This window comes from Microcaecilia unicolor, chromosome 3 (genome assembly GCF_901765095.1).
Source record: "Microcaecilia unicolor chromosome 3, aMicUni1.1, whole genome shotgun sequence".
Lineage (NCBI taxonomy): Eukaryota > Metazoa > Chordata > Amphibia > Gymnophiona > Siphonopidae > Microcaecilia > Microcaecilia unicolor.
Genome location: NC_044033.1, coordinates 347,642,489 through 347,655,860, shown reverse-complemented (window position 1 = coordinate 347,655,860; position 13,372 = coordinate 347,642,489). Strand labels below are relative to the sequence as shown.

Genomic DNA, 13,372 nt, shown 5'->3' with positions numbered 1-13,372 from the left:
CAAATGCTGATGGACGAGCACTTTTACCAATAATGAGCAGTTTGCACTTATGTTAGCAACTGCATTGCAGCACGCCAAGAAAGCTCTCCTTGCTTTCACTCAATGCTTATTTTGATTTCTCATTTCTTCAGACAAGGTGGTTCTGTGGCAGGCAAGCCTTTCTCATCTGTATTGTACACTTGTTGTATAGTTTTTTGAGTTCAGCTGAACAAAGACCTCTTTTTACTAAGCAGCATTAACATTTTCCATTTGCCACGTGTTAATGTCCAAAATAAATGTGCAGTAACCTCAAAGCCTCTATGTTAACTGTTGTGGCCATACCCAAAATATTTCCATAGGTTTAGGGGGCAGTCTATAAGTGGGTACCTCCCATTAGGCATCCCAATGCCACATGATGAGAACCTATTCCATAAAGGCATCTGGGCACCTAGATTCCATTCTAGAATACTAATGTAACCAGACATCAGTATGCCTTGTATTTAGGCACTTGTAGTTAAATGAGTCAAAGACCCAGTGTAACTAGATACTGTTAAATGCAGCAAGTGTGTGCATAATTGGGAAGCAAGCCTATGTGTATACTGCTCCCTTGCATTCGCACAACATGCCATTTACGCATGTCCTTATGGAATAGTGCTTATAGTACATACGTTCTAATTTTTTGTGCATTTAATCACACAAAGGGGCGCACACTCTTAAACGCTTATTCTAGATTTGCCGTTTTAATTGTGAGGCAATACACGTACTGTATCTTAACTGCAGATAGTGCAGATGCACTTAATGCCAGCTATTGAGGAGTTGGTCTGCTTTATCTTCTGCATTGACAAATAATGCACAGTACCATACTACACATTAAGGGGGTAATTCTATGATTCTGCTTGGAAGTGAAGTGAGATGGCGGCTGTAGGATTGCTAGTATCGTGAGCTCTGTGAATACCTATCTTGAACTTTCTATTTCCCTATTGCGAGATAGATGAAGAAGAGGAAAGGCACAACCCCAGCTCCTCTGGTTGGCCTGATGAATGTTTTTGTGTATTGTAGTTCTCTCTGTCCTAACTTTGGTGAGCTTACTGCTGGGAGGGGTTCTGTGTGGATGGGTACCTTGCACTCTCCCTTGGCCCATAATATCACACTTAGTCCCAAAGAAAGAAAGCAGTTGCTGGGACTGGATCCTCCAGTGTCTGCTGGCAGGAGCAACTGCTGCAGTTAAAGTACCTGACCTAACTGAGTTCACTTTATCTTCATTAGATGATTTGGAAACTACAGGAAAACCTCAAGTAATCACTTTAGAAACTATATAGCACACTATATTTGATTTGAAAAAATCTTGAACTGAACAATTTCAAATACAATCTGCTCAATTAGAACAACTAACTAACAGCTTCTCATATCACTTGGCTTGCTGAGCAAGTGAAAAGATATCAGTATTTGGATTTAAAACTGAATAAGTTGAAGTTATGGATGTGGTTTTAATGACAGTTTGATTATTGATTGAAAATCGGAAGCATTAGAAAATGTTTCAAGATCAAAAAATGTAAGATTTATTATTTTCCATTGAAGTCTGCTTTAACTCCTGCTGATTCATTAATGAGAAATGTTAAAGAAGTTTTGAAGATCTCATCACCTCCTACCAGTGGTGTGCTGGAGCTGGCTTGCACCGGCTCACGAGAGCCAGTTCCGTTTTGGGGAATTTAGTGAGCCAGTGGTTCCCCAGCACACACGAGCTCCAATTGGCGGGCTGGCCTGCCCTTCCCAAACCTACCTTAACATGCCCTGGTAGCCTAGGGCCATCTTAAGGGCAGGAAAAAAACCACTTTTGCCTGCCCAATGCCACTGCTTCTTTGAAGTGACTGCCACTTAAGTCTGGGCAGCCATATTGAAGAAATGGCGGCAGAAGGCAGGGAATAGTGGGGTTCTTTCCTGCCCCGAAGAGGCCCTTAAACCACCAGGGTGGTAAGGTAGGCCCGGGGAAGGGCCTACATTGGGTTCAGGGCTGGGAGGGGGGGTTGATACACATGCTGCACATGGATGGGAGGGGGAGGAGAGGAAGAAATGCTGGTCGTGGATGGGAGGGAGAAAAGGGGACAAGCTGCTCATGGATGGTAGGGAGAGAAAAGGGCAAGCTGCTCATGGATGGGAGGGAGAGAAGGGGACAAGCTGCTTGTGGATGGGAGGGAAAGAAGGGGATAAGCTGCTTGTAGGTGGGATGGAGAGAAGGGGCAAGCTGCACGTAGATGAGAGGGAAGGGAGAGAAGGGAAAAGGGGGACATGGATTGAAGGGGATGGAGAGGGGGACATGCTGCTCCTGCTACCTGGCTGAATGCCTCTCAGAGATATTTAGTGGCACTATCTGGATAATGCTGCTGAATAACTTTAGAGACTACGGCATTTTTCAGGATAGTGCAAGGGCGATCCGGATTGGAGTCAGGGTGGAGATAACAAATAATCCAGATAGTAGTGAGCATTAGCATTCTATTCTATCTGAATAGTGCCAGCAGCTGAACTTACTATCCAGAGAGCAGAAGCCAATATCTGAATACTCCCACTAAATATCCAAATTATTTTGCCTGTTGTAGCTGGCACTTAAAAAAAAAAAAAAGTACCACAGGCTCAATACTGGGGGGATTATCTTAATATGCAGTACATTACAGCTTATCTTGACTGGTTTTAATTCCATTAATTTGCATTCCCAAGAACCTGGGAATCATAGAGGTAGATTATGTATTTTGTTCCAAGTAGAATGATTGTTTGCCAAATTGATGGGGTTATGCCTTTTTTAATGTAAAGAGTTTCAAAGTATTTTGGGAGTCCAATCAGTATCACTCCTAAAGCTCTGATCACCATTTGTATCACCATTGACCTTTTCCTTTGGAATCTTAATATTATCTTGTAAATTCTAGACGAATGAATACATATATAAAATGGTGCCTAAAAATGTTGACTAGTGCATTTAAATATATAGTTGAAGACATCTAAGTACAGGAAGCATATGTAAAAAGTATCTTTTTCTTCAGGCTTTTAATGTCTGATGTTTTTGAGGTCTCAGTGCAGGTGCAGTTGTATTAGTTTTAATTTGCTCTGTATTTTATGTGGTTTTTTTAGTATGAATACTTTGCTGTAAATTGCTTAGTATTTAGGGGGTATAAATTTTTAAATAAAATTAATAATAAAATGTAAAGGTTTTGCATGACAGCCCACTGTTACTTTATGTAGTTAATAATTAACAAGTAGTACTATAGTAGTTAACAAGTAGTATAAAGTTAGGAACTATAAAGATGGTAAGGGGCCGGGTTGGGGTAATCTCCAGGCAGGCCATTTATTTTTAACCAGATAACGTAATGGGGTCAGTATTCAAAAGGGTTTAAACAGGTAGGAGAGGCTCATGCCCAGTTCAATCCCGCTGAGCTAGCTAGCCGCCAGTACTAGGTGGCACTTAACCTGGTAGGGCCACTGAATATCTCCTCTAACCAACCATTCGCTAGCTGGCTAGGGGCATTCTGGAGACAAAGCTTGGGCAGAGCCAGCACTTAGCTGGTTAGCGGAAATATTCAGAAAAAAAAAAGGCTATCCTAACTTTATTGTGCCGGGTTAATCGGGCACCAGTCTGAATACTGGCTGGTGCCCTGCTAACTTCTGGGTTAACGCACATATATACGGGCATTCAGTGCTGGGAGCCGCACACACCTCAGCATTGAATATGTAGGATTAGGTTAGCCTGCAGCTGGAAGCAGTTTACAAGCCGCTTACCACCATGGCCTGAATATTGCCCCCCCCCCCCCTCCCGGATTCACATTCATTGCTACTTGATTAAGGGCCTCTTTTAAGCGTTAGCAATCCCCGGCATGGAAAATGCGCCAGAACCCATTCATTTTAAATATGCTGCATCGCATTTGCCATGCGGGAATCACTAGCGTAGTTTAGTAAAAGAGTTCCTAAATTTGTCTGGACAAAATACCTGATCTGAACCTACCTGTACAAATTTTTCCAGGTAGAATTAGCCAAATATTCAACAGTTCTTTTAGCTGGATAAATGTAGCCGAATAGCTGGTTAAAAGAAAATAACTGGATGGATTTACCAAGTCATCTTACTCTCTCAACAGCTTTTCGATATTGACCTCTGTGTGTATTATGAGAAATAGTGTTAGAATGTTTTTCTAAGAGGAACACCAAGTTAGATGATGATGAGTAATCTCTGGAAAGAACTTTTTCATAGTCCTGTTTCTTCTACATCGTAAAAGTTATGGGGTGATGCCTCTAAGTAGGTCACATCTATCATAAACTTTGCTCTAATAAATATAACTAACGATAAATTATTTGTATTGCCAGTAACTGAAGCCGGGTTTGGTGCAGACATTGGAATGGAGAAATTCTTCAATATCAAGTGCAGAGCATCTGGACTGGTTCCTAACGTAGTGGTACTTGTCGCAACGGTGCGAGCTCTGAAGATGCATGGAGGAGGGCCAAATGTAAGATTCTTTCAGCTGTGCTGTAATCCCTCCCCTCACCCCAGCAACAATCAGTAAATTTCAGTTATGATTACAGTTTTAAATGTGAGATGCCCACTGATGACGTGAAATGAATGAATGCTAAGTGTCAGCCAGTTAGATTTCTTAATGCAACATTTTAAACCCCTCTACTGTCATTGCTGTTATTATTGCTACTGTTTTACATTTCAATAATGCAGTGGATTTCAACCTTTTTCCGGTTGAGAAAGGCTATATCATAAAATTCTGGGAAATACAAACAACACTTTTCTGTCCTGCTCTTCCACATTATGGGGTCCTTTTACTAAAGCATGCTAGAGTTTGTTTGTTTGTTTGTTTATTTACTCACATTTATATACCATGTTCCTGTTCAAAATAGATCATTCAAAATAAAACATATAAACAATAGCAGTCTAGAACATAAAGATAAGAGTTACAGAAAAGAAATAGTAAAAAAAAAAAACCTAAATCACCAACCATAATCAACCCACTTTAACATTCTAGGAATCAAATCATCGAGGGAACAAACATATTTTCTGCTTCCTTTTGAATTTCACAAGATTCCTCTATTTTTCAATCTAAGGAAAGTTTGTTCCACAACTACGGTCCAATATCCCGGAAAGCTTTTGAATGCCATCCTTCTCTTCTTAGTGTCTATCTACCGTTGCATGATCCCCTAGAGTGGTTGAACCACATTAGCTTCATTTAACTATTTAACTACATCACCACCTTGTATTTGTTTACACCGGAGTCTGGAATCGCTTCTCCAGAACATTGAGCCTACAAATAAGTGGGAAAATGTGGGATACAAATATAACAAATATGTATATATATACACACACACATACCAGGAATAGAAAGCAAATTTCCTTGATTAGATCGTAATGATCTAGTGGGTATATAAGAAATTAATTTCTCCTTCAAATAATCTGGTTTCTGAAAATGTAAAAATAAAAAAAAAATTAAAAGTTAACAATTTAAATTTAATGCATTGTATGGAAAGATTTTACTGCGCACTAAGCCAAGATTTAATGTGGCACCTTTTGGAGGTGTTCCCTCTATTTTTAATTGCAGGCCGTGTATTAATTTTACCATTAACGTGCAGTACCTGCAGAGTTAATGCAGGAGCACTTACCACCACCACCTATTTAGGAGGCACTAAGTGGTCCCATATTAACTGTGCATTAGCCATTTAGTGTGTGATAAGTATAACATGCTAGGTGATTAACACTTCCATACCCGCTCTCTGCCCATCCATGCCTTGTAAAAGAATTCTAAAAAAATTCAGCAACACATGGTTTTAACACATGGAAACAGGGAAACTACTGCAAAATGCAGTCACGCAGTAGCCTGTTTTCATGCGTTAACCACGCATTAAGGGCCAGATTCTATATATGGCACCTAAAAACTCAGCACCGAATAAATTTCTACCTAAGCGCATTCTGTAAGTGTCACCTATATTTAGGCGCAGTATATAGGATGTGCTTAGCTGATAATCACAGCGCTTAAAACTACACGCATCCATTTACACCAAGGAAAACTTGGCATAAATGCCTTCTCTTAGACTTAGGCGCACTGAGGCATATTCTATAACAGTGCACATAAATTTTGGAACGCCCACAAAACACCCATTTCCCCGCCTATAACCACACCCCTTTTTGGCTGCATTCATTAGAATTTAGGCGTAATGCATTACAGAATACGCTTAGTGAGTTGTGCTTGTAAATTCTAATTATTGCCAATTAGTGCTCATTGTTGCTCATTAAGACCTGTTATCAACACTGATTGGCTTGTTGAGCCAATTAAGTTAAACTCCAAAATTGTGTCCAAAATCACACACGCATTTCCTAACATTGTGCAGCAGTGATCAATCGTTATAAATCAAAACTTATCTTGCAGATAACTGGCAGATGGACTAAACACAGTCTAATGAGGTGCCCTGTTTCATCATTTCAGGAGTGTTAATTCATGCTCCTGCCATCTGCTCCACAATATAAAGTCATTCATTACATAAATGCATATAGGAGGGCTTACCGAACATCACCGGAGAAAGCCACTGTAAGCTGTATTTGCAATGACAAAACAAATTGTGCCAAAAACGAGATATCGCTGAAAACAAACGTTAACAAACTTGTTTCAAGTCTGACACATCCAAACAAAATAATGGACTATCAAATACCCTGTTTCCCTGAAAGTAAGACATCCCCCGAAAATAAGACCTAGTAGAGGTTTTCCTGAATTGCTAGATATAAGGCCTCCCCCAAAAGTAAGACCTACAAATTTTTGTTTGAAAGCTGGGCCGCCGAGAGCCGGACAAGGCCGCCCCCCCCCCCCCCCCCCCCCCACCCTCCATCGCTCCCGGAACTAACCTTAAACACCTCCTTTCACCTTCGCAGCAAGCAGCAGCAGGGCAGACCTCTCCTTCCTTCCGTGCCCCGCCCTCGCGGACGTTATGTCAGGCGAGGGCGGGACACCGAAGGAAGGAGTGGCCTGCCCTGCTGCTGCTTGCTGCAAAGGTGGAAGGAGGTGTTTAAGATTAGTTCCAGGAGCGACGGAGAGCGGGCGGGCCAACCCTGATTCAACCCCGATGTTTCCCCGAAAAATAAGACAGCCCCTGAAAATAAGACCTAGCGCATTTTGGGGGGCAAAAATTAATATAAGACAGTGTCTTATTTTCGGGGAAATATGGTAATATCTAGAAATGTCTAAAACTAAAATGAAATCGGGCATAATGTCTGAAAATAAACACTGCAAAGTCTCATATTATGGAATTCCCTTCTACACTATCATTTAAGCCCCAATCAATTGTTGCTGCCAATTGGAAAATCCAATATTGTTCAGGTATGGTCAGTTGTTGAATCCTATCACCCCCACCCCAGTAGAGGACTCAAAAATCTGTTCAGTGATAAACTATTTACTTTGCGAAAAAGTATGTTGACATTGTGGAAAATGTTGCACCATAGGAGCTGTAATGGTCAGAGTGTGAAGTCTGCTGTGCTGTTCATTCAAGCATGTTTTGACTTTCCTGGTGGTATGTCCAACATAAATCCTTTGACAGGGACAAATTATGATACAGCTTATGATTCTACATTTGTTGTTTATATCTGCCCTCAACCTTACTACTACTTGTCCGCTGTGAGATCTCCAGAGAAACTGCACAAAACGCACAATTTCCACAAGGTCTAGTCCCATCTACCGTTTGGTTCCTTTATCATTGACCTCATAATCCGTTCCTCAATGTTGGGACCGCTGGTAAATGCGATGCATGGGTCAGATTGAAACACTAGATGGAGCTGCAGGACATGCCAATGACGATAAAGGATTCATGCTATCTGAGAAGCCATAACTGAATAGCTTAAAACACATATCTGTTTATCCATGTCATTGTGCAAAAGCTGTAAAAGATCATCATATTTGGAATATAATGCTCTAAAATATAATGGAGTGAGGAAAACTGCAAGCTACAGATTTTAAGGGTTCCTTACTTTCTGTCCCGATGAAGGCAATAACTTAAATTCAATACTACTACTCAGCGTGGGAGTTTGACTGGGAAGCTTTCTTGCTGAGCGGGAGGAGGAGGACTTAGTGCTCTTGAGGAGGTGGTTTCTGTCAGTCCGCCTACCCATACTCCCCCTCAACCAGCGGCAACTAGCTCTCCAGTGCCAGGCGGGGCACTGGACCGATGACTGGAAGAGAGCAAAGACATTTCTGAGATGCACCCCAGTGATGAGAACCTGTAGACGGGAGCAGTGGAAACTCTCTGGGGACTGCTGGGTTCTGGCTTTCGAGGACAAGTTATGGCAACTACTCAGGCTGGTGCTGCTTCATCAGCACTGACTAGATTCCTCAACTTTAGTCACAATTTGGCAAGCAGTTGTAAGGCAGGACACAAACATGAGTAAAAACTTTTTAAAAAGTAGAATCTGTTTTAACAGTGCTATCAAGTAAGGTGTTGGATATTGAGAAGAATTCAGTAGATGGGCAGGATACACAGACTGTTCAAAGTAAGATTGTGAGGGCCAGTATGATGATACATCGGAAAGTAGAGCAAATGGAAAATGAAATGAGGAAGCGCAGTTTGAGGTTTTTGAATTTTCCTTGTGTATAGTAATTGCAAAAATGAAGTTGACCAGACCAAAAAAATGTCAATAAATCGTAACCAAGACTTAATATGAGCCCACCAATCAGATGAATGCAAACATGTATCTACAAATTGGCTATACTTGAGGCCATAGCTCTGCCCATGGCTGTTCCATGTCTTTTGTAGAAAAAAAAATCATTGCCAAATTTAAAATAATTTCTGCATAACACCAACTGTTCAAGGGTGGCCAAAAAATCAGTAGGAATCCATTTGAATCTAAACCTTCTATAAAGCTGCAGGTTGAGGAATATTGGTATATAATGCCCTCATGTCTAACATGAGTCTGTCAAAAGATGGCACTAGTGAAATAGACTGAATCTTTATTTAAATGTTGGTGGTATCCTTAATGTATGGCCTTGCTTGACTAACAAATGGTTTAAAACAAAAGGTCAACAAATTTTGACAATGGCTCCAAAATAGTTCCCCTAAGGGACACTATAGGATGCCGAGGCAGCTTGACCACAGATTTGTGAATCTTAAGAACCATTTAAAAAAATAGGAATTTTAGGATGTTGTAGCAAAAATTTAGATTGTTTTTATAAGGAAGCCTTGTTCTAAAGCATCAATAACAATGTGTGTAATCTGATTTTAAAACATCTGTAGGATCAAAAGAAAGACGTTGGTAGAACCTGGTGACCCATTCCATAATTTCAGGTTGATCTTTTAAAGCTGGTAACGCTTGAAATTCTGTTTTAGTCAAGTTCATGGGACCATGATGATGATGGCAGCATTTTTCCAAAGCTTCCAAGTCTGAGTACTAAATCCTGAAATGTAGAATTATGGCTATCCATAGGTCCAGGAGGAACCAACTTGATGGAGCTCGCATAACAAAGGGGTTAGGACTCGTAGGGATCTGAGAGAGAATATAGTTTGACTTGTAAATTCCTAATAATACGTGCAATGTCTCTCTTTCCAGAGAAAGAATTATGAAATGTGGTGGGTACAAAAGATAAACCTTTGTTGAGAACTATATGTTGATCACCTGTAAGTTCAACACCTGTTATATTAACTACTAAAGTTATTTGGAACGTCCAGATCTGGTTCGAGGTCCCATCCATTCCTTATAGTGCCATAATAACAGCCTCTGAATCTGTATTGTAGGGACCAATGTCTGAGATTGGGCTCCTCTTTGTAAAAGTAAAAAAAAAAAAGCGGGGGGGACGTTGTCTAACTCCTCCACCTCCAGAATCACCTGAACTGTCAGAATCATATAAGTACATAAGCACCGCCATACTGGGAAAAGACCAAGGGTCCATCAAGCCCAGCATCCTGTCTCCGACAGCAGCCAATCCAGGCTTCAAGAACCCGGCACCCCCCCCCCCCCCCCCAAAAAAAAAAAATTAATAATGTTCAATGGACTTTTCCCTCATCTGGTAAAACTACCACTGGTTTACCCATATTCTAGACGGTATTTGTTCATTCAGAAATATACCCTACTCCTAGCATAGTCTTTGGCCCTTTGAAAGTTCTTGATTTTAATGGATTTAGTTTTTCTACGAAACTGTTATAAAATTATTTGGCCTTGAGAAATATGTTCTTGAAACTGAGATGGTTCCATTACTGACTGTAATTATTCCAGTGCCATAGCGGACTTTTGTAATATTGTAGTCATAATATTTTAAATGGTTTCCATAATGAGAGCCATTAATTCAAGCAAGCATTTGTTTAAAATATCTGTCGACTTATCCAAAAATGCTTGATTATTAGCTAAAATCCTGGGTTCTTTATCAATGCATAGGCTTCTGGGGATCATTTGTTGATTCATGTACTCCACCAGGGACATGCTGTGTAATTCTAATTTAACCAAAGTTTTCTGCAAAGAAAACCATTGGTTCTGTAACTGAGATGTATTGATGTTATCTTCAGAAGCTCGCTCTTGAAACAGTGAAAAGTTTTGTAGTAATTTAGACACCTGGTCCATTGAATAATGTAAATTGTTTTGCCATGATGGCGTCTCCATAATACAAAGCAAAACTGAATTCTGGAGCAATCCCAGCAAATGATTGTTTTGTACAGAGAGGAACAATTATAAACTCTCTGAAATATGAAAAACAATTAGGGGCATTTTCAATATGACATCTAAATCTGAATTGAGACGTTTTGCCAAAAAACATCTCAAACCAACGTCTAGCATACAGTTATAACTGAATCAGAAAAACGATTAAATTTCTGGTTCGATTATGGCTGTGAGCTAGACATTTTCAGGCTCAACATGTCCATCAGTAAGTATCATTTTTGAAAAAAGAATGTCCCAGGCAAAAACGTAGAAAAACAAACCATAGAGAGGTGTGTCTGGCAGCATTCCTAGTGAACTGACCACACAGATGTCCCAGCAGTGTAGAGGGGCAATGAAGTGGTCAGTAGACTTCACATAATAGGACCATGGTACAAATGCCACCTAAACCCCTTCATATTGTATGGTGAGTCCTCCAGGAACAGAGAGAAACTACTATTCTTAAAGGTTCACCACTACAATAGCCCTCAGGTTTGCAGTTCACTTATACATTTAGATAGAGGATGGGTTTCTGTGTTCCAGGAGGGTTCACACATTTATACTGAAAGAAGAGGTACAGTGGAAATTGAACCTTGGTCCCGTTGTTCACCATCCACCACACTGACCACTAGGCTACTCCGTCCACTTGCTTGCTACTTTCTTAGGTATGGCCATAATATCTGGAACTGTCATAGTGCTTGGTATCTACTGTCACTGTTGCGTCTTTTGGGGGTGAGAGATGTCAATGACCACTGGGGGGGGTTAAGGGGGGGGGGTCATGCTTTAATCCCTCCAGTGATCAACTGGCCAAAACAACTTTTTCTGACTTAGTCGTGACTGAAACATGTCTAGATTAAAAATGTACTTTTCTGCCCTGGATCTTTTTATTGTTCCATTATCACAGAAAAACGTCCATATTTAAAGTCCGCCCAAGCCCCACCCAACACACACCCCTTTGCAATTTAGACGAACTGCGGAGTAAAACATCCCAAATCTGAGTTTCGAAAATCACAACTTGCACATTTTGGTGAGGAAAACATCAATGTACTGCTTTCTAAGATTTTTTTTTTCTTTTGAAAATGAGTGCCTTAATGTAGCCACAAACATGCTGCACTGCTATATGTTAAATAACCAAAACAAACAAAAAACAGTTTCCTTGCCAAGTGTGTGATATGTTATAATAGGACAAAATATATCTTTTTTGAATCATCACAGTTGTCTTTTCCTACCCTATTTCTGTACCTTCTGATGGTGGTGCTTAGGCCTTGAACTCTAGCAATCCACCTTAGAAGTTTTGTGTACAGTAAGGTGGAGATAAATGGATCAGTAGGGGTTTTTTCCCCAAGTGTGTAATACTTAGGCAAATGTTTTGTTTTTTTAATAATTAAGAAACAAAACAAAAAAAAAAAAAGATTTGATTACATAAGTCATCACACCCCTTGACTCAGTACTTTGTGAAGCCCCTTTTGCAGCAGTAACAGCCATGAATTATTTAGGAAAAGTGTCTGCCAACTTCACACAGCAGGATGGTGCTGCTTTTGTCCATTCTTCTTGGCAGCATACCTAAAGCTCTTCCAAGCTGGCTAAGGATCAAGTGTGTGTTGCAAACCTTGCCAATGTTTTTCTGTTGGATTAAGGTCTGGGCTTTGGCGGGGCCTGTCAATTACTTTTACTTGCTTCTTGCTGAGCATTTCCAATATTGCTTTTGCTTTGTACTTAGGAGCACTGGCTGAAAGGTGAATATTCTGCCCAGATCACAGGTCTTTCTATACTACACCATTCAGTTTTCCCTTGATCTTCACAAGCCTCTGTCCCTGCTGCAGCAAGGAATCCCCACAACATAATGCTGCCACCACCATGTTTTACTGTAGGGATGGTGTTAGCAAGATGATGTATGTGCTGTATTTAGTTTACAGCAATATGGGCATTTAAATGCCAGTTTATGGATGTCAAAAACCCCAAACAGCCTTTCTAAATTAAGTATAATTGGTTACCGTCAAGAGTGTCCTAATAAGGAGGCAGAATCGTAATTATATATGTCACAGCCCCTGTGTTTCCTAGCTTGCAAAAGCAAGGGCCATGCTAGACAATAGGGCTCATGGTGAGGTTTAGCAATTTATAAGACCCATGTTGCATTTGGGGCAGAATGTATGAAATGGGACAACCAGGTCAGGGCATTCACATCCCCCCTCAGTATTTTACAGTAGACCCTATCTAAATCTGAACCTTCCATATAATATAATGTCAGCAAATACAACAGGAGCAACAGTTTTGTAAAAGTATAAGTGGAAAAAGAGAGTGGCAGCACTGGGCAGCTCCCACGTACAAGTGCTGATACTTCATGTATAGTGGCCAAATCTCAAAACCCATACATATAATTGGTGCCAATTAACTAGTGTGGCTGCAAGAGTTAGAGTTATCGTTTTTTAAGCTGTGAGGCAAAAATAACAAACAAAAAGGGTTATTGAAAATTACTCCTTGTACAAAAGCCTATGAGGAAATTGTGTAAAATAGAATTTCAGCCCACCCAAATTTCTCTGTCACACACACATGCACACTTACACACCCCTTTGAATCCCACATTTCTAAAATTGCTATTTACTTGATAAGGGGCCCTTTTACTAAGCTGCGAAGGCGCCTATGTGTGCCCAATGCACGCCAGATTGGACTTTTTTCCGGTTACTGCGTGGCCCTTGCGGTAATTTCAATTTTGGCATGTGTCCACTATGCGCATCTGAAAAATATTCTTTTATTTTC

At 40.5% G+C, this 13,372-nt stretch overlaps 1 protein-coding gene across 1 annotated transcript in view; it reads left to right on the top strand.

The window, feature by feature from the left end:
- Positions 1 to 13,372, top strand: part of MTHFD1L (methylenetetrahydrofolate dehydrogenase (NADP+ dependent) 1 like) — a gene marked incomplete at its 5' end in the record, with an annotated part of 452,100 nt that overhangs the window by 269,120 nt on the left and 169,608 nt on the right. Inside the window, 1 exon segment of the mRNA XM_030195103.1 lies at positions 4,324 to 4,463. Within this exon segment, the coding sequence (XP_030050963.1) occupies positions 4,324 to 4,463 (140 nt within the window).